Below are 22,857 nucleotides of genomic sequence, written 5' to 3' on the forward strand. Positions count from 1 at the left end.
TCCCCCGTAGTGCAGCGCTACGTCACATAATTTGGAGCGACGCCCACCCGGAAGGGTTGACTCCCACTTTTAGACCAGAGCGGCCAATGCGTTCCTCCAGGCTTTCAATTTTCGCACCAACAGAAATGGAAGCCTGGTACCGAGGCTAGGCCGGCGGCTGCTGGTGGATTCCGGCGCTCAACGCAGTATCCTGCCAGCACAGGCCGTGGACACCGTGGCCGGTGGACACGGCCCCCAGATGGACGCCGCTAATGGCACACAGGTACGCACTTACGACACCAGGTATGTGGAGGTGTGTTTTGGCGGGCGGCGTTTCGTCTGGGACTTTGTTATGGCTGCTGTGTCTACGCCGCTCCTGGGCGCAGATTTCCTCTGTGCCTTCAGCCTGCTGGTGGACGTTAAGAACTGTCGCCTGATAGATGCCCTTTCTTTTGCTTCGTACCCGTGCACGCTTTGGGGGGCCGGAGCACTCTGCCTGTCTAACACGCTCACCACTGGGGACCCATATCAACGCCTGCTCGCCAGTGTTCCCGACCTCACCACGCCATATTACCACCTTGGGCCCCTCAGTCTACGCTGGGCCCGACGCCTCAACTCGGCCAAGCTGGCCATCGCCAGAGAGGAGTTCTCGACTATGGAGCGCCTCGGCATCGTGCGGCGCTCGAACAGCCCGTGTGCTTCCCCGCTACATATGGTGACTAAGGCTGACGGTGGTTGGCACCCCTGCTGCGATTTCCGTCACCTGAACAACGCCACGACCCCCGACCAGTACCCCGTCCCACACATTCAGGACTTTTCTGCCCACCTGGCGGGGGCCGTCATCTTCTCCAAGGTGGACCTGGTGCGCGGCTATAACCAGGTTCCAGTGCATCCCCAAGACATACCGAAGATGGCTGTCATCACCCCCTTTGGCCTTTTCGAATTCTTGCGGGTGCCTCAGGGCCATGAACACAGCCTTCGAGGCTGCCAAGACCGCGCTGGCCAACGCAGCTCTGCTCGCGCACCCGTCTCCCGCTGCCCCGGTCGCACTTACAACAGACGCCTCTAACTATGCAGTGGGTCGGCGGTGCCTGGCAGCCGCTGGCCTTCTTCAGCAAGCAGCTCCGCGACGCCGAGCGATACAGCACCTTTGATAGAGAACTGCTGGGTCTGTTCCTCGCCACCAGACACTTTAGGTTACTGTTGGAAGGGCGCCAGTTCACCACATTCGTGGACCACAAGCCACTGACTTTCTCCATGGCGAAGACGTCGGAGCCGTGGTCTGGGCGTCAGCAGCGTCAGCTCTCGGCGATCTCCGAGTTCACCACGGATATCCAGCGTGTGGTGGGAAAAGATAACCTCCGACTGCCTGTCGAGGGCAGTTGCGGCGTCCGTCCACTTGGGGCTTGATTATGCCACCATGGTGGCATATCAGGCCACGGACACGGAGATTCAGGACTACGGGTCGGCTCCTATACCGCACTGCAGCTGGAGAACGTGGTGAACTCGGAGATCGCCGAGAGCTGACGCTGCTGACGCCCAGACCACGGCTCCGACGTCTTCGCCATGGAGAAAGTCAGTGGCTTGTGGTCCACGAAAGTGGACCACTGGTGTATTGGAGTTTTCTGAACAACACAACAATTGAAGTGGTTAAAATGTAAAAGATGTCACAGAGGCTTGACAAAGTGCTCTAAGTGCATTGTTCTTATGTTAGTCCATGTATGACCAGTAGTGGTCCTATACCCGAACACAGGATCTAAATTACCACCTCCACCCAATGCAGTTGTACTAGTTTGCTAACATGTCATAATAAGCTAACATTCTAATCTGCAATTTTAGCAATTATTTCACTGAGTTGGTGTAGAGTAAAAAAAAAAGGACGGGGCCAAATACACAGACCCCTAGCGGCCTGTACCGGGGTCTGGAGTTTAAGTGGTTAAAATTATATTCACTGGATGGATTGAAACGTTAATGCCCTATATATAGAGAGATAAGCCAAGACAAAGGCTTCCCATGCAACGTCATCATGTTAATTGATATATTTCATCCACATGCTCATCAAACAGATAGCATCAACCTGGCACAGAACTTAAAGCTGCTCTGCTCTCAGATAGTGTCAGATGTACCGTATCTTCATCGGGATATTTCTAATGGACAACAGAGAGAGCCATTCATGCTTCTGCTTTGAGATTATGATGAGACGAGATCATTTTGCCAAGAATATATTTTTTCCCAAGAAAAGTGGCATCTGCTTGGTGAAGATATTTCTGCAGTATATTGGGCAGATTACTGGCAGTTCAAAGCCTGGTTCAAATCAAAGATTGAGGGTATGTGCATGCATAAAGTGAGTGGCAAATCGAGTGGCAAAAGTGAGTTTAACGTCATTTAATCCTCAGATTGGACTTTTCTTGCCTCTCAGTAGGCGTTCCCGCATAACTTCCGGGTATGATGATAATGATGTCATGAGCATATTCTCTATTTGCAAAATCATGATATACGACTGTGTCGGACAACAAAAATAGCAGATCTACAAGCTCACAACATGTCATAGTTGCAACGCGTTGTATACGCTTTTACATGGGCCATTTTCAGTGTGCGACATCATCTTATGAAAATTGCAAAAAGGCCTCTAAAAGAGAACTTTGTTATGACTTAATTTGCTGCCAGTCGCTCTATACGGGGAGATTTGTTTTCACCCACCAGCGAAGGGTCTATATGGCTGGAGTAATTCATTAATGGATTGATTGGAACTCGATCAATAAAAATAAAACCCTATCCCTGCCACAAAAACAGAGCGAGAAACAATAAACTACCACAGTACATAATAGCTCTGCTGCATTAAAGACAGACACCTGCACAAGGCAAATCCCTGGGTCTATAACATTATTACATTCTAAAACATTAAAGACGGACACCTGCACAAGGCAAATCCCTGGTCTAAAACATTATTACATTCTAAAACATATGCCGGCCATCTCATTTTTCATTATGATTAGCTTTTGTTTTGTTATATCATTAAAACAAAAAAACAACAAGATGGAAGAGAAGGCATTTTCTCAAAGGCTCAGTCGGTTGTATTCCCTCAGGGGTGAGAATGATCGCTGGAAAGTCTCTGACCCCAGGCTAACACATTTTCAATCTCAGCAGTCAAGTCTGACAGAACTCCCCAGAATATATATTAAAAGGACAAACACAGGGTTAGAGAGTGAAAGACCACAGGACTGAGACACTAAGTGCAAAACCAATTTTACGACAGACAGACAGACGTGTCCCTCCAGGTGTGCAGATCTTTCTCCCTCTGGCCCATAATTTCTCTGTGAAATATTTAAGTGCATTCCTCTCTGATGAGAACATTAACGAACCTTTCTTCGTTTACAATGCTGCGAGCACGACAACCTTTTTTTTTGCCGGAAGACTAATTGTCTCTGTATGATTAGGAGTTGAAGGTTAATGTGGACTTGTCTAGATGGAAGATGTAGCAAGGTGGGAGTGAGCGAGATCAGACCAGACAATGTTCAAGGAGGAGGGGGGGGGGGGGGGGGGGGGTGCAGAGGCAGGTGGTGGGGTTGCGAAGGCACAGAGAGGCTATAAGCAGTAAAGTCTGCAGATCAAGAGGAGCCTCATTACACATATAAATGTAGCTTCCAGCATGGAGGGCCCCACTTTAATGCCTTGCTTTTTTAATTATTCCTCTGCTCTGCAGATATTAATTGGGTCCAACTGAGCCTCGGGCCTGTTGACTAAGTACACCGAGTAAAATACCGTTAATGACTCTGTCCATTTCTAAAGGTGATTGGTGTGGGATTTAGGAGGTATTATACGGCTACTAAACTATTAAACTACACATGGACTGTTCTTCAGACAGATCGATTGTTTTTGTGTTGTTTAGTGACGGCCTCTAGAGATTTCAAACAATTTTTTACTTAAGTGACCCTGTCGAGGAATTCAATTTGATAATGCATTAGGCACCATTTAATACAATTATTATCCCTGGGACCCCCCAATCTTATTTAACCCTCTAAGACCCAGCGTTGCTTTATAGCAACAATTTTATTTTAATTAATTACGTAATTATTATTACTAGTCCTTACCCGTTCTGATATATTTCAACTTGTATAATATATTTGTGTGTGTGTGTGTGTGTGTGTGTGTGTGTGTGTGTGTGTTTTTATGAATAAAAACAGCAGTATAACATGAAAGTATTACAGTACAAATGCATGGTAGGGAAACGTTTTCATGGCAAGAGCAAGGACCGCAACATTTACACTTATTAGCCCACAGAGCCCCATTTGAAAAGTATCAAGGACCCCCAGTTTGACATGCACCTATATATGGACAGTCGCACAGATCCAATTTGCAGGTGGATTTGCGTCCAAAACGGTCTCAATTGTGAGCTTTGGCTTGAGAGAACTCATGGCTTTTGCAACCTGTGATGTTGTGAGCTTGTAGATTAGCTGTTTTCACCGGAGCGTGCGCTGTAGCCACTTCACGCTGTGTGTGTGTGTGGCTTATGTTCAAGACAGTTGTATCTCGTGTTGTGTTTATAGCGAACTGAAAACGGCCACGCGATGACGCACGCGCACACATACGCACGTGCGCACACACAGCTTAAGTAGTTTACACACACACTCACAGCGAAAGTAGTCTGCACACACACACACACACACACACACACTAATCCAGCCAGGCAAGGGCAGAAGGTTCCTATTATAACGACAGTGGGTGCCCACCTCAGAGTAGCCTGCGCACACGCTTTTAGCGAGGTGCTAAGCAAGGGTTGTTTTGGTATATCAAACAATCCGTCCACTCCATGTGCGTGCGCACGTGCACTCTTTACTCTGTACAGTAAATATGACAGTTGCGTCGATAAAATGTAGCCTAGCTGGATTCTGGGAGCGTGCAGATTTTTTTTGGCATGGAGAGATGTGTGCTAATAGTGTGGCTCGGTCGGAGATAGACCACGGACAAATATGCAGGTTTTTATTCACTAATAAATTCATTATTAATCTTATTGCAAAAATGGCTCCGTTAAGACCTCCATATTATTATGGTCAATGCCTGTGTGAAAAGTGGGAGCGATTGGTGCAGGCAATGAGGAGATAAGGTGGTGTTTCTGACATTCATTCAGACAGACATTCGGTTAATTATAGTATGATGATGATTTCTTTATGTTCTTTTTTCACCTAAACGTCATCAGTGATGTTCATTGCAATGCCATTTCAATGCCATTGGTCATGATATTTGCATATAAATACCCCCCACAGAGGCTGAAATTCACACAAAAAATCTCCGGAATTTTTTTAACCTATGACTTTTGACCTTTAACCCTAATAAAAGTAAGTAAAATAATTGTAATATAATTATGTTTTTTTGTGATCATTAGAATGTCTAGAACATGTTTTATTCATTATTGTGAAAGATATCCCCCAAATGTAAATTATTAATTTATTATATTATTATATAATTATTATAAATGTTTCATCAAACCTTTTTTTTTTTTTACATATTTTTTTGTCTTAGTCCTAGTAGTACAAAGTAGTAGTAAGGTTGAAATCTATGTTTTGCAAGTAGAAATTAATGCGGGTCTTAGAGGGTTAAACTCTGAGAGAGTTTAAATGGTTACAATATCATCACGGCCCATTTGGTTCGTAACTATAAACCATTTAGCTGGGGACCTCTGTTTTGACAGCCTCTACAGTTTGAACAGTGTCAGATAATGTTGTACGCACAATTCATTCTGGAGTTTAACTTTATTAACCAAATAAACCAAACGTTATGAGATATATAATAGAACAACTGATTTTGTCTGGATAGCTCTAGCTCAGTAGGGACACAACGTCATGGGTTCAAATCTGAGTACAGACAACTCAGCGTATGAGTCTTCAAGAACCCTGCCCCCCACTATAAAAAAAACTACCCTGTCACAATTCCATGGTCTTCTTTTTCTCAAGTTTAGTCTTCCATGTTTCTATGGCTAATTGTGCATATTATTGCACAATTAGCATATAATATAGTCATGTATTTATAATGAGCTGACTATGAAATTATTAGAATTGTGCGCATCCTTCGCAGATAGATCATGTACTGGGGTTATGTAAGAGATGAAATACTGAACGATGTGTTGCGTAGCGATCCCCTTGTGAAATAGCACGCAGCAACAGCTTTGGCAGGTGTAACACTACGCTGGAAACCGAGATACCCCGAAGCCTTATTTATTTAAACCAACCATATTGTTTATTTATACAGAAATACAACATTGGAATCGGCGAAGTATCTCACTTTCAATCTGCATCTTGCATCAAGAAACGCAGAATAAATCTTCCTGTTTGGGGTGAAAAAACGCAGGGAACCACTTTCTGGCACCCAGTTGTGGAAAAAGTAAGCCCATATATGGAGATCCCTGATGTCAATATTGGCTAGCAACTATACATCTGACCTCAAACCCTTAGATCTCCATATATGGATCTATGTCAGAACCTGTTCTGACATTCCATACGTTGGTCCTTCCCCATCCATCGTTCCTCTTCGATGCCCAAAGTTATTAGTGCAGCCACGCCCAGCAGCCGGCGAAAACTAGATTTCTCAACAGGCCCGAAAATTAAGGCCCAGCCCTACCTGAGCCCTCATTAAACCCTGTACACTCAAGACACTCCATATAATGGCCAGTACAGAATTCATTCCACATGTTGATCCCCCATACCAAAGCACCAGCGCTTGCCCAGCAGTCTGCTGTCATCCAGGCGGATGCATGCATGCAACCTAGGGTGAGGTCGCCGTCAGGCGTCTTACTGGTAATAATCAAAATCTATAAAGTAACTAGCAACTAAAGTTTTCAAATTAGTAAAAGTACAATATTTGGATCCGAGATGTAGTGGAGCAGAAGTAAAAGTATTGGAAATTGGAAATACTAAAAAAAAACTAAACATTTCACTTAACTGCAGTACTGCTGGCACCAGTACACTTGGCAAATTGTGCCTTCTTTGAGTTGAGTTTCTAAATTGCCTCTGGAACAAAGTGTCAGATAGATCATGCTGTCCAATTGGAAAAAGAGCCAAACCAGCAGCATGCCATAATGAAACAGTTCAGACAAGCGAGTCGAGGCATGGTGATTGGCTGTCGTAGTAGGAAGAAAACAAAAGAAGAAGGAATATCAACGACAAGGTGATTGCTCTACTAACACCAGTACCTGGCAAGACCCTGGTGGAAGTACAACGTCTGAAATGATTTATCAGAGGTGGATACATACCATAGACATGTTATCTTCACCAGAAACAGCATTTCCTATTTCAGCACAAACCGTGTATTTCCATATTTCAATGTTGTATGTTTGTCATATTACAGTGTCACACGAAAGTTGCAATTTAGGTTTTTTTGCGGTGCCTAACGACTCCAATGAACAGGTATGTGTGTCCGTATAAGTATGTATGTATCCATGTATGTCGGCTTGAATGTGGCAATACCGCTCTGTGACCTAAAGTGGCACTGTTGAGCTGCCTAGTAATGGGGCGAGTCGGACCAACGCGTCATCGGAATAATGACGCTGACCCGAGTTAATGTGACAAAACAAAATATATCAAACATGCCTAAAAATATAGTGCCTACCAGTGGCGTGCACAGACATTTAGAGGGGCAGGTGCTCAAGTGAAAAAAAGGCACCTTATGCAGCGCGTCGAACCGGCCAGTTGCCTTAATAGTGTGAGATTTATAGATTTGGGGGAAAAATAATATATTAGAAGCTTTTTTTTTTAATCAAGAATTGATAACCTTTTTTTTTCTTCAAAAGGGCACATTGCAGTCCAGAGGGCAAGGGCAGGTGGTAGAAGGCAGCACGGGTCCATAAAATTGGACCCGGTCCGAAACGGGACCAATGATATCTGAACCGAACGGCTATGGAACCGAGAAACATTCTAATTGGCCGCACCCGCCCCGGAACCGGCTCCGAAAGTTTTGGATCCGGTCTGAAACGGAGCCGAGAAGGATTTGACTGTTTGGAACTGGTCCGACCAAAACGGCGCTGATCCGATCCGATATACAGTAGATCCGGACTCATATTGTGTTCTCTGCAATATTATATGCTCAACATGACATGAGACTGCTCTATGAGCGACGTACGTGCACCCCGCCGCCTCTCGAGACAGCGCCGCAAAGGAGGAGGAGGGTTGCAAACTTGCATAGGCTATAGTGCATTTTAGCGCACCGACATTCTTACCAGAGCTGTTGGCAATCACAACAAAACTGTCCCACATTTTTCCTCCAAAGTGTAAAGCCTGGTGACGTAAGGTTAGTCCCACCTCGCTCGCTCAAGGGGGTCGCCATGATTGCATTAATATAGCCAGCTGTGTGTGTGTGTGTGTGTGCGTGTGTGTGTGTGTGTTAGAGGGCAGCACGGGTCCACCCGGACCCGAATACCCGAGATCCGACCTGAGAATCGAGCCGGGTCGGGTGCAAAATATTGACGTGCCGTCGGGGAACGGGTCGGTTCCATTTCAAAGCTGCGGATCTCGTTTCGGGTATCTGAAATGCAGAATACCCGAAATAACCGTGAGGATCCGAGATTTATAAATTAAACCCTTCAACTTAAAAAATGGGTTTAAAAAATAGACATGTGTGCGTTGTAATTATTACATTCTAACGTCCATATTGTCTGTTGAACAGAGTCAACGAGGGCTGGGTCTCGTCATGCACCTCGACATGAGCGAGAGTGCGCTATCTCTCTCTTTCGCTTGCACACACACACACACACACACACAGTCACACACATGGCTATATTAATGCAATCATGGTGGCCCCCTTCAGCGAGCGAGGTGAAACGCAAAGCAACAAGCAATGTGGGACTAACCTCGCATCACCAGGCTTTCCACCTCGGAGGAAAAATGTGGGACAGTTTTGTTGTGATTGTCAACAGCTCTGGTAAGAATGTTGGTGCGCAAAAATGCACTATAGCCTATGCAAGTTTGCAACCCTCCTCCTCCGCTGCGCTGTCTGGAGAGGCGGCGGGGTGCACGTTGCTCATAGAGAGCAGTCTCATGTCATGTTAAAGCATTATAATATCGCAGAGAACACACTATGGGTCCGGATCTCGGATCGGATCAGCGCCGTTTTGGTCAAAATTTCTCGGCTCCAAAAATGTCGGGTCCCGTTCCGGGCCGTCTGCGGCCAATTAGAATGTTCTCAGATCCGGATCGGTTCGGTTCTGATATCACCGGGTCCGTTTCGGGCCGGGTCCAATTCTATGGACCCGTGCTGCCCTCTAGTGTGTGTGTGTGTGTGTGTGTGTGTGTGTGCGCGTGTGTGTGCGCAAGCGAAAGAGAGAGAGAGCGCTATCGCTCATGTCGAGGTGCATGACGAGACCCAGCCCTCGTTGACTATATGGACTTTAGAATGTAATAATAACAATGCACGCATGTCTATTTTGATCCTCACGGTTATTTCGGTTAACTGCATTTCAGACGATCCGAACAGTTCGGCTCTCGGGTGTTCGGTTCCGAATGGACCCGTGCTGCCCTCTAGCAGGTGGTGCCTACCTCACTTTGACTATGTTCTGTAGTTTTACTATTTCTGCTACAAGGCTGGGGAATCCAAATCAAACAATTTTACTCTCATTCACTTCTTGAATCATTGACATACAGGAACCAAAGGCACCAAAGGCTAAGACAAAGTGCTCACAAAGTGATCGTGATTCTGTTTCCGGACGATTTTGAAAAGCCTACCTGACCAGGCTTGGCGTCTTCACAGATGGAAGCTTCATATGGTGTTGCCAGTTCTGGAGGATTGTCATTCACATCCAGGATACGGATACTGACCACTGAGTGGGACATCATGGTCTGGTTATCTAGAGAAGACAATGAGACATCAGGGTCTGTTATCTAGAGAAGACAATGAGACATCATGGTCTGTTATCTAGAGAAGACAATGGGACATCATGGTCTGGTTATCTACAGAAGACAATGAGACATCATGGTCTGTTATCTAGAGAAGACAATGGGACATCATGGTCTGGTTATCTACAGAAGACAATGTTGAGGTTTTTGTACTTTACTTGATTATTTCCAATTTTCAATACTTTTACTTCTACTTCACTACATCTCAGATCCAAATATTGGACTTTTACTCCACTACATTTATTTGAAAACTTTAGTTCAGTCAGGACAACTCAAGAATGGATGGAATATAATTATATTTATTGAATATAAGATGAGCAATATATTTATTATGGTTTGGCGATGTATTGGATCTGGTTTTTAGGTACTCAGATCAAGCGAATCAGTCCCGACCATAGGGACTCTGAATCCCCCGTCACTACCTAAACAGTAGATCCAAAACGACAGGTGGTAGTTGGGGTGGAGGTGGGTGAGCAGCAGGTTTGTATACAGCAGCGCGCTGATACAGCAGCAGTAAGCAAGGAAGGAAGCAGGAGGAGGAATGCAAACCTCCAGTTAAAGTAGCCGGTATGAAGATGGAGTGAGTGTGTGATTGGCTGAGTGAATCATGTGAATGAGAGCGTGATGCTGAGGCCCAATTAACGGCCGGCAGCAACTGCACTGAGGTTCCCTGACTGAACTTGCTCTGCGCATGTCTACGACATGGCACAAATGCTCATTTACTAGTTACTTTGTAGATTTTGATTATTATTACAACACAAGATGAAGAAAGAAAATTAACCACATTTTGTTCATTTTCTTGTGAACCTTTCTTTTGTTTATGGACTTTCATGCTAGCCTCTCGCATCCATCTTCAGTCCTATAGTAAGCCTTGAATTTAGAGTGCAAACTTCTCTATATTTTGACCAGTGAGTCAGACATCATTTCCATCATGAGGCAGCCGGTTGAGGTTTGGCATTGCTGAGGGATAAGAGGTTTTAAATCTCAAGACTCCCAAAGTTCTATCCATGACCTCAATCACTTTCTAGACAAACCTTAAAGCTGCAATCTGTGAGATTCACCTCCTATACCCATGCAGGATACAAACCTGGATCCCCAACACCAGCACCTCCATTTCTACTGTTGTTCTACAACTTGGCAAACGACTCAACGAGTGAGCCCATTTTCACTCCCGGGCCTTAACATCCAATAATGGAGAAAATTGTATGGCTGTTTAATTAGTTGAAGTGCAACAGGCAATAAACAGGCAAATAAATGTCACCATATGTAATTGTGTTGTATCTTTTTCTTTTAAGTAAATTTGTGCAAGAATAGAATATAGTTAGTTAACACACGCGACACAGCTGCTTAATGTGCTTAAGCCTAATCAGCACAATTAAAACCCACTTCATATGCTCTGTACTACTCCTTGAATCTTAATTCCCATTGTTAATCGCATGATTATGTCTGACAAAAGTTAGCATTTTGCTGCTGGAAACAACAGTACAGCAGGGAGCCTGGGAGCCAGAGATGAAATGGAGGGTGAGAGAGAGTAAGGGAGAAATTTAAACAGAGGACCCATTCTCCTCTAAATAAGTTAATCTACTTTCTTTATGTGCGATCACCCCGTAATTGCAATAACCACAGGGTGTAGATATGCTGGCTAATTACAGCATAGTTTATGTGTATAACAGTGTACAACCAGCAGCTGTTACCATGCGGTTAATGCACTTAATGCACTTTGAGTAGCACTTTCAAACCGAGAGGATGACGCCTGGGTAATACTTAACGGCACACGGTTGAGCGTGGGACGGGTGGTGTGCAGAAAGAGGCGCACAACTAAGTATAAGTCATGGATCACAGAAATAGGGAAACTGGCACATACTGTAATATATACAGTGGTGGAAAACGTGTTTTACTTGTTTAAGTAAAAGTATCAATACTGCAATACAGAAATAGTGACATGAAAATGTATTTAAAGTACCAAAAGTAAAAGTACTCATTATGCATAATGTCCCGTTTTCAAATATATAAAACAAACTCTTGAAAATAGCAGATCTAATCAGATTCCAATTCCAATGCAGATCACATTGGACATTGGAAATACTCAAGTAAAGAACAAATACCTCAAAATTGTGCTTAAGTAAATGTACTTAGTTACTTTCCACCACTGAATACACTGACTGAACAAATACGGACAGCAAGCAAGTACAGGCAAGACCAACGGATACACAGCAAACAGATTATAGCGTCACACATGGTGACAGACAGATGTACATCAACACATTAAACAAATGGTGAAACTGTAACAAAAAAAAGAGGTTGAAACATCCAACCAATCAGCCCTTCTGGTGCTATAGAAATAGACAGACAGGCAGACAGACTAGAAGTCTGTCTGCACGCACGCACGCACGCACGCACGCACGCACGCACGCACGCACGCACGCACGCACGCACGCACACACACACACACACACACACACACACACACACACACACACACACACACACACACACAGGGCAGAGCAATGGAGTGATAGTCTTTCCCTATCTAACTGTACAGAGCAGCCCAGCAGCAGCTAATGGGAATCCTGGTCTCAGCTAATAGCATAATCCTCACATCAATGCAGGGTTATAATCAGTTTTAATAGACTGTTTTGTTTTGTTTGTTTTTTTTCCCTCCCTGAGCAGCAGGAATATAAATGGACAGAGAGCTCCTCCAGTGCCAGATATCTCTTTTCTTCTTCTTCTTCTTCCTTCTTCTTCTTCTTCTTCTTCTTCTTCTTCTTCTTCTTCTTCTTCTTCTTCTTCTTCTTCTTCTTCTTCTTCTTCTTCTTCTTCTTCTTCTTCTTCTTCTTCTTCTTCTTCTTCTTCTTCTTCTTCTTCTTCTTCTTATTCTTATTCTTATTCTTATTCTTATTCTTATTCTTATTCTTCTTCTTCTTCTTCTTCTTCTTCTTCTTCTTCTTCTTCTTATTCTTATTCTTCTTCTTCTTCTTCTTCTTCTTCTTCTTCTTCTTCTTCTAATTTACTCCTGTGTTGCAGCTGCGCAGACCCCGCCAGGACGCTACATATTAATTCCTACACGGGTTGTGCTTATAACCACGCCCCTGGGCAAGTTAAGTTTACCAAGGTTAAGGTCAGGGTTAGGTTTAGGTATAGTTTTACTGAGGTTAAGGTTAGGGTTAGGTTTAGTTATAGTTTTACTGAGGTTAAGGTTAGGGTTAGGTTTAGGCTGTCAATCACAACGACTGGCCAATCACAGAGCATCGACTGCACAACCCGTGTAGGCTTTGGTATGTCACCGCCGGGACAGAGCAATCATCAAATGTAATCGGTGGTGGAAAAAAGTACTCACATGTTGTACCAGTATTAATGTAGAAATACTCTGTTACAACTCAATGGCCAGTATTCAAAATTTACTTAGTAAAAGTACAAAAGTATTGGTATCAAAATGCACTAAAAGTACCAAAAGTAGAAACTACTCATTATGCAGAATGTCTCATCTCAATTTTTCAAATATCTTGAAAATGGCAGATCTACAAGCTCACAATGCGATTGTGTTAATTTACGCACACACGCACACACACACACACACACACAAACACACACACACACACACACACACACACACACGCACACACACACAATACACCACCACCCCTGTCCTCACACACTATAGGACGATAAACTATATATCCTTGGAGACAATGCTCTCTGCTCCAAGAAGCACCTTCGAACTCTGTGTTCGTTCGGATAGAGGAGTAAACGAATAAACAATTTCAACAGATGACCGTCGTGCTCGATGTCTGTTCGACACTCGCCATATGCTGGGTATCTTAAATTGTATAGCGGATCTCTGTGGCAGTGAATTATACTTGATTTAACTGTATATGTGTATAACATACAGCCAGTGTTGGGGAGTATTAAGCTACATGTAGCTGAGCTACGTAGCTGAGCTACATTTTGCTGTAGCTTGTGGTATTTTAGCTACATTCATATTTGTGTACCTCGTCAAGTAGCTCAGCTACCTTTTGGGTCATTTTTTGTAGCTTAGCTACTCAAGTTACAAGCTACAATTTTGGGCAATAACATGAAAGAAATATATTAATTTTGACCATTGGTTGCTGTGTTAATTCTTGTACTAGAACCCCCTTTGAAAAATCAAGGACTGTTCCTTTTTCTGATTGCTTTGAGGGCATATCAGCACTTGACAGCTGCCTCTAATTGGCCTCTGATTGGCCCTGGTATCACAGGGTGGGAGGGGTCTCCCAGGGGGGAGCAGGGGTCTCCTAGAGGGGAGGAGGGGTCTCCCAGAGGGGAGCAGGGGGAGGAGGGGTCTCCCAGAGGGGAGCAGGGGTCTCCTAGAGGGGAGGAGGGGTCTCCCAGAGGGGAGCAGGGGGAGGAGGGGTCTCCCAGAGGGGAGCAGGGTGGGGGGGGGTCTCCCAGAGGGGAACAGGGGGAGGAGGGGTCTCCCAGAGGGGAGCAGGGTGGGTGGGTCTCCCAGAGGGGAGCAGGGTGAGGAGGGGTCTCCCAGAGGGGAGCAGGGTGGGGGGGTCTCCCAGAGGGGAGTAGGGTGAGGAGGGGTCTCCCAGAGGGGAGCAGGGTGGGGGGGTCTCCCAGAGGGGAGCAGGGTGAGGAGGGGTCTCCCAGAGGGGAGCAGGGTGGGGGGGTCTCCCAGAGGGGAGCAGGATGAGGAGGGGTCTCCCAGAGGGGAGCAGGGTGGGGGGGTCTCCTAGAGGGGAGCAGGGTGAGGAGGGGTCTCCCAGAGGGGAGCAGGGTGGGGGGGTCTCCCAGAGGGGAGCAGGGGGAGGAGGGGTCTCCCAGAGGGGAGCAGGGTGGGAGGGGAATCCCAGAGGGGAGCAGGGGGAGGAGGGGTCTCCCCGAGGGGAGCAGGGTGGGAGGGGTCTCCCAGAGGGGAGGAGGGGTCTCCCAGAGGGGAGGGGTCTCCCAGAGGGGAGGAGGGGTCTCCCGCATGTACATTCTCAATTTAACGCTGAAAAATAAAAAGTAGCTGAGCTACTTTGAGCTACTTTTTCCATGTAGCTGTAGCTTTACAAGCTACATCTCTCCAGGGGTAGCTATGTAGCTTGATCAAGCTACTGCCATGGTGAGCTACTTGTAGCTTTACAAGCTACGCTTTCAAAGTAACTTGCCCAACACTGCATACAGCCTGTGTCTGTATGTGCCTGGGTTTGTGTGTGCTACAGTATGCGTGCAGCAGGCATGCAGAGCGAGCAAGTGGTTTCAGCCTGTTCGCCTTTAGGAAACGGTTTGTTTTAAAATGTCACTTTGGTCAGGAGGGAAATGAGGGTATGAATGTGCTCTATCTGCCTGCTGCTGGTCTTTGTGTAGAGCCCAGACAGCCCAGTCATGCACAGACTACGCTTACGCTGTATTACAGACATTCTCCATAAGTGTGCCAAATTCAGTACAACACACAGTGGTGTCGGCATCTAAAACATTAGGTCTTGAGTTGTGCCTTCCTTTGCTAATAAATTGACAGCAAGAGTCATTCTTGCCCTGATGAAGACCTTGTTGGTCGAAACATGTTGGCAGTTGCCCTTTTAATTTAATAAAGGCGTTCCTCATTTTTCACTTGTGTGTGCCCGGATCCTTCTCTATGCCTTGATCCCGTTTTTTATCCGTGTGAGCACCTTTTTATCATTATCACATTTTGCTATCTCCATTGAGCACCTGGTTAGTTCCTCTTTTTCTAAAAAAAAAGATTTGGAATGACACTTGAATTAAGGTGACTTGATTGATTGATTGATTGAAATGTACCCCTCAGGTACATTTTTTTCAGCAATGAAATACATATTTTTGGGTAGATCTTGTTGAGCAGGTCATTTTGAATGTAGCTCTCTAGTCAAAAAAGTCTGAGCACCCCTAGCTGCCTTAGATCATACAATCTCCTCATTATACACAGGATAAACTCTACATCAGGTTATGGTGCTTTCAGTCACTATAGTCCCACTCTGTGGAATTCTATATCAGTTGATTTAAGGTTTGTTACAACATTGTCTTCTTTTAAAAGCAAACTAAAAACCTACCTATTCTCACAAACTTTCAGCTAGGTTTGGAGTGTGTAGTTATTTAAAAAAAAACTCAACCTTCTTTGTATTAGTTCATTGTTCATCATGATTCATGTTAATGATATGTAATTGTGTTAAATTGTGTCACTGGTGACTTTTGCATTTTATTAATATTTTTGAGGCACATTGAGTCTGCGCTTGTCATATGAAATGTGCTAATAATGTGACTTGACTTGATAATAAAATGGCAATTCAGCTATTTCAGTAAGTGTTTATGAATTCCCACAATGGGACAAAATGAGTGGTAAAGTCAATGAGTTGCTTTTCATATAGCTTTGAGTGCCAGGAACTTAATGGACGCGTTGCAGTGGCACGTCTATGTCTCTCATTAGAAGCAATACAGCCAAATTAATCCCGGCTAACACTCAAATGTATACGTAGGCTATGTAGTATGTAGTACACTTAAAACACTTCAAAACTACACATGGAGGTTTGACCTCATCCTCCGCACCAGCTGAGAGCTGATTTTCCAGTCTTTATTTGGCAGAATTGACAGTCTTTATCGTCCCAGTGAGACAGGTTGGTTTGCAAACCATTAGTCCACAGGCTTTCAAAGAGGCGACTACAGCCCCCAGGGGGCAGTCAAAGGGGCCAATTAAAAAGGAGAAGAAACATGAAAATAATAGTTATATAAAATCGGAACGGGTCTCAGTCGACTGACCACCTCATAGTCGACTAAAAAAAAATTTTTTTTTTTTTTTTTTGCCCCAAAAAATTGTATATAAAAATACAATATTTACAAAAATATACAAAAATATTGTATTATTCCACTAGGTCTGTGGGGGACATAAACACATTTGAACATTCTGACTGTTCAAATCTCCAATGTGCATCTGGAGTGTGTCTGCCTGTGTGGCAATGTGCCACTGCCTGTGACTTGAATCGCACAGTGTGCTGGCCTGATAGACTCCAGAATCTCAATCTCACCTGCTGTGCTCAATCTGGCTAATGACAAGCCTCTCAGTTGTTAAAAAGAAAGATTTGAACAGTCAGAATGTTCAAATGTGTTTATGTCCCCCACAGACCTAGTGGAATAATACAATATTTTTGTATATTTTTGTAAATATTGTATTTTTATATACAATTTTCTTGGGGCAAAAAAAAAAAAAGTTTTTTTTTTTTTTTTGCTTAGTCGACTATTAGTCGACTAACAGCTAATTTATTCATCTATCAGTCGACTATACAAATCCTTAGTCGGGGACAGCCCTAAAAATCATTAAAGATATGTATTATTTAAAGATAATTTAATTTATATAAATTATTAATCTAGCAAATAAAAGCTCAAACAAGTTGTGTTGTGAGGTCTCTGATAGGCTATTGTTGATATTTTCTTCTTTTTAAAGTAATTTCACAATAGGGTGAGGGCACAGGCTATGGCTATTTGGGGACTTTTCCTCTGCTTTCAACTGCATGCAGCCTCACATCCTCTGCACTATAAGCTGAACGATCTCCAGGTTGATCCCCACATGATCCTCTGGATAATAGATGTCCTCCGCAAAAAGGAGCAGTTTCTTTAAGGTCAACAACCAAACCCATCCAATTACTCATGAACAGCCCTCGCCAAAGTCTGTAAATGCCGCCGTGACTTATTCGGTGTTTTGCATAATGAATTTGATATCTCATTCTGACTATTTTCCAGGTTTTTGTTCAATTGAGCCATGCCTCATGTCCCACGTTCCCTCCCTCCTCCCCTTTAGCATTCATTAAACTTTGATTAAAAAGAGAAAATTGTCTCCTTTTGCAAAGTATCTGCATGCAATTCATACGGAGGCAGAGCAGAGATAAAGAAGGGACTACCTTTTTCCACTTACTGTAACCGTCTGGATGTGAAAGAAAAAAATATATAATAAAAACATGTTGCATGGTGATATCATACGGTCACTATCGGTCCAGGAAAATGATATGTCCCTATGGCTCGTGACTGTGCAGTAAAGACAACCATGCAGTACTGTGGCTCGTGACTGTGCAGTAAAGGAGACAACCATGCAGTACTGTGGCTCGTGACAGAGCAGTAAAGGAGACAACCATGCAGTACTGTGGCTCGTGACAGTGCAGTAAAGGAGACCATGCAGTACTGTGGCTCGTGACTGTGCAGTAAAGGAGACAACCATGCAGTACTGTGGCTCGTGACAGTGCAGTAAAGACAACCATGCAGTACTGTGGCTCGTGACTGTGCAGTAAAGGAGACAACCATGCAGTACTGTGGCTCGTGACTGTGCAGTAAAGGAGACAACCATGCAGTACTGTGGCTCGTGACAGAGCAGTAAAGGAGACAACCATGCAGTACTGTGGCTCGTGACAGAGCAGTAAAGACAACCATGCAGTACTGTGGCTCGTGAGTCGTGACAGAGCAGTAAAGACAACCATGCAGTACTGTGGCTCGTGACAGAGCAGTAAAGGAGACAACCATGCAGTACTGTGGCTCGTGACAGAGCAGTAAAGGAGACAACCATGCAGTACTGTGGCTCGTGACAGAGCAGTAAAGGAGACAACCATGCAGTACTGTGGCTCGTGACCAGTTGTCTCCGTGCATAAAGTGTTTTGTTCCCTGGCAGGGAGAGGAACAAGCAGTGGTGGAAAACACTGCTAAAATGTGATACTTAAGTAAAAGTAATATAGAAGTACTCCATTACGTAAATAAGTAAAGTCAATGTCCAGAATTCAAAATGTACTTGAGTAAAAGTACAATCTCTTCTCATAGTACACACTGTGTGTGTGTGTGTGTGTGTGTGTGTGTGTGTGTGGTTGTGTGTGTGTGTGTGTGTGTGTGTGTGTGTGTGTGTGTGTGTGTGTGTGTGCATGCATGCATGTCTGCACCCTTGTGTTTGTGTCTGACGGCCAATTAACATTAAAATGTGCCTACAGTCATGTCAAGCGTAAAGAGGAATACAAAAGAACACAATTTGTCTTGAGAATTATGGCTCTAAATTTACGCCTCACAAAACTAATTTAAATTTCATTCGGAAATGTTTTGCTGAGGGGCTACTGTTGCATTTTATTGTTTGCATGAATCTATTGTATCTGTGGCTATACGAAAAGGCACCAAGAGACGTGTGGAATTCAGAGGAAGAAAGACTGCTCCATTTCATTGTGCACTCTCTCTCACCTGGTGTTGAGCAGGGGAACTATTACAATGCAGAATGCAATCTCTTTTGCATTACATACAATCCCCAAATCACTACATCCACTCCTTAGAGATTGCAAAAAGGTAGAGAATACAGCCATACGTGCACGTACACACACACACACACACACACACACACACACACACACACACACACACACACACACACACACACACACACACACACACACACACACACACACACACACACACACACACACACACCTTCAAGTCAAGCCGCAGCAGCTCTAGAGTTACTGCATTGTTCACTCTCTGTCTATCTCCTACTTATGACAAAACTATCCAGGAAGATCAAGTCAGATCACAGGATTGTTTCCACTCACAAGTCGTGAGAAACAATAATGTTTTCTTTGTCCTCTTCCAGAAAGACGGATGCCATATAACACCAGCAGAATATTGCATTACATATTGAATGTATGCTACAATGATGTATTAACCTATACTTTTTTATTCTTCCCTCTACAAAATCTCTTTGCCAAAGATTTGCTACACTACAAATCCCTATAGGGATGCTAGCTGGGTTCATGTGGTTATTCGACAATGATTACTGTAGGAAAGACTCAACGCCTCAACGTGCTCGCATGAAGAACATCTAACCATTGCATTATAGAATAGGTTTATTTTATTCGTGTTCCTGTTCCATTATATTTTCAAATCAGTGACACTTATTTTCCAGTGGGTGTCTCCCCTGCAGGGGGCGCCCTAGGGTGACCGTCTACGTGGTCCATGTGTAGAACCGCCCCGGGGAAGCTGCTGGCTATTTTGGCAGCTCGAGTCAGAAAGTGTTTGGACGCTTGATTCGACAGGTGCCATGACTTGGCAGGCAGTGAGTCTGCGTGCTTTAACCAGCTTTACTTTTTGAGATTCTAATGTAATATAATCCCCCTCAGAGCCATGTTTTTCCCATCAATTGTGTGTGGGCTTTTCCTTGATTTTCTCCATCAAACAATTTAAGCCAGGAGGCAGGAGCACAAAATGTTGTTTTTAATTTTGTTTGCTAATTAGCGGATCACTTAATTGGGCACTGACTAACTAGTTGTGCAATGTGCATTTGGAATGCATTAACATTACTGCTTTCTAATGTGTTACATTTGTCAAGATGCAACATGGTCACAATGCTGATCACTGAAGAGGAAAAGTTATTATTTCTAATTTCTCTGATTCAAGCCTTGAAGCTTGAATTTTCTAGGCTCAATGTGGTGGTCACTGAGGGAGTTCCAGGGCATCCCAAGCTACCCATTTGACATAACTGACAACTATAGAAACCAACTGGAACTGGTCCATTAGGTTCCTTTGTAAACGGTGCAATTTTGCACTTCTTAATTACCAGGTCTTACGTATTAAATTGATACCTGGAGGCGTGACCAAGGCTATATGGCCATTCAAAATGGATAAACAGCATCGCCCAAGCCTCCAGATCTTGACGCCATGAGACCTGATAATTAAGGTCATATTATACTGGGGGTCTTGGAAATACAAAAAAATTATAATCTTTTGGACCTCAGAAACCACATAGGAACAGCGTGGCTCCATTGTGGATCTCAGACCAATCTGTGACACCAATCATCTATGGACAATGTGTCAATCTGATCAGAGGACCACGTTTGACTTAATGCTAAAATGTTATCTTATTTTTTATACATTTTAAAGTATGAAACATAGTATGTGATGTCCAGTGGTTGGTGAGATTAGCTCCAAACAGACAGACAGACAGACAGACAGACAGACATGTAAGAAATGTGAATCCCTAGACTCCTTCAAAACCACTCTGAAAGAGCAATTACAGGCCCAGGCGGTGGAGTAACCATCTGGGCACCCGACTGGTAATCCAGTCGCAGTGTGCCGCGGGTTCGACTCCCAAGCCCGACACGGCCTTTACTGCATGTCTTCCCCCATCTCTCTCCCATTTCCTGTCAGCCATACTGTCTGTCCCTTCAATTACGGCCGGCTGCAATTCAAAACTGACCCCTGTAAAAAAAAGTTAAAGTCCCCCTCCCTCACCCTCAAAATGGAGGACCCTGATGTAAACAAGTCTTAGTGTTTTTTCTGGTTTTATCCTCGTAGCAGTTTTTGTATTGACGTATACTTTCGTTTGAAATGTACCCAATGTACCCATACTGTTAATACAATGTTCAATCAGACAGACAGACATACAGACATACAGGCAGGCAGGCAGGCAAGTGTAGGAGGGAGTGTAGGAGCGTACAGAAGCTGCATTTACTGTGTCTAACGCTAACCGACAATCACACAGCACTTATACTGAGATGAATGTCTGAAGAAAGTGCAGAAAAGTGCAGAAAATGAACTGCTGTATAATGATGGAGTCACTATAGGGGAGGACTTTGATGGTGGCTCGAACACACTGGTTCTCACTGAGGGATATCAGGACCCCCAGGGGGTCCTTGAGGGGGTTCCAGCCTGGGAGTCCCCAGCTAAATGACTGAGAGTTACGAACCCAGTTAGTGGACTACAAGTAGTGTGTGAATTGAGTGCGTGTGTTTGGTCATGGCATTTTCTTGCGCAGCTCAAATCTCATATAGTTCTTTGAAAGACTGTCCTTAAACACTAAACACAAGCAGGCCTACTGCTGCCTTTCTTTAAGATGAAAAATGTAATTAAAATATTCAACTATATAGGCCTATATATTATTATACATATTCATTCATTCAAATAATCACATGCCTGCCATCAATTACGGCAGTAGCGCTGTTATTCAGCAGCAGGGCCGTGCTTTTCTATATAGGCAAACAAGGCGGCCGCTTGGGGCACCAAACAGCTTTTTTTTATAATAAATATTTAGCTTTCTAATCCATCCGGGGCCCCTAAAAACAACATGTGGCCAAGGGGCTCAAGTGTGAAGCACTTAGACAGTCAGGGGGCTGAAGTGTAAAGTACATAAAGGTACATATCAATGAGGTGTAGTCATGTAGACCAGGCCCATTGTTGCTATACTCTGTTGTCTTCTACCCTGAGCCATCCTACCCTAATAACATGAGCTGGGGTTAAATCATTCGATGCCCGGGTGCCGCTAAAACAATCCAACATGGCACCTCAATGAGTCAGGGGGCCCCATGAGATGTCCTCAATTAATAAATAAATAAATATACAGCTCTCCAATCTGTTCGGTGCCCCTAGAAATATCCACCATGGGGCCTCAATGTGTCAGGGGGCCCCATGAGATCTTTTCAATTAAATAACATGAAATAACATGCATTTTAAAACGGTTTGTAATATTTAATATCATATTGTCTATGTCTCTCAAACGTATTTCTAATGATTTGAGCCTCAATCACCACTCTGATATAACCAGTCCATGTAATTTATTTCTGGACTGTGAACCAGTTTTAGCTGCAGTATCACAATGTCCTGAGGTGGTGGGGGCGCTGATATGCTAATTATATAATCTTTGAGTCAGTATAATACTGATGCTAGATAAACACAGGCTTGTTTCCATTCCATGCCAGCTTGGCAAATTAGCAATGGTGGACATTGTAAACAAAGTGGAAATGCAAATTTGAAACTGAAGACTGAAGAGGAGGAGGAATTATACAAAGTAGGGCGATACTGATGACATCCCCCATCCGACTAAATCAGTTAAGCTGTTCCTGAGAGCAATAAGGGACTTTCTCAGCCCCACCCCTCTACCACTGTTTATATTGTGTTTAGTTTCAAAGATGGCCACAGCACCAGGAGGGGGTGGGACCATAGACTGTAAAAAATATGGACAAAGCGTTCGCCGGGTCTAACATGAACGTAAAATGAAGCCTGTAATAATATG

General features: G+C 44.0%; 1 protein-coding gene across 1 annotated transcript in view; it reads right to left on the reverse strand.

Moving 5' to 3' along the window:
- LOC310862535 (cadherin-22-like) overlaps positions 1-22,857 on the reverse strand; it is a gene marked incomplete at both ends in the record, with an annotated part of 133,421 nt that overhangs the window by 51,026 nt on the left and 59,538 nt on the right. Inside the window, one exon of the mRNA XM_083770479.1 lies at positions 9,690-9,811. Coding sequence (XP_083626605.1) covers positions 9,690-9,811 — 122 coding nt within the window. The remainder of the gene's footprint in view (positions 1-9,689; positions 9,812-22,857) is intronic.

The sequence above is a fragment of the Protomyctophum parallelum genome (genome assembly GCF_964188405.1).
Source record: "Protomyctophum parallelum genome assembly, chromosome: 8".
NCBI lineage: Eukaryota > Metazoa > Chordata > Actinopteri > Myctophiformes > Myctophidae > Protomyctophum > Protomyctophum parallelum.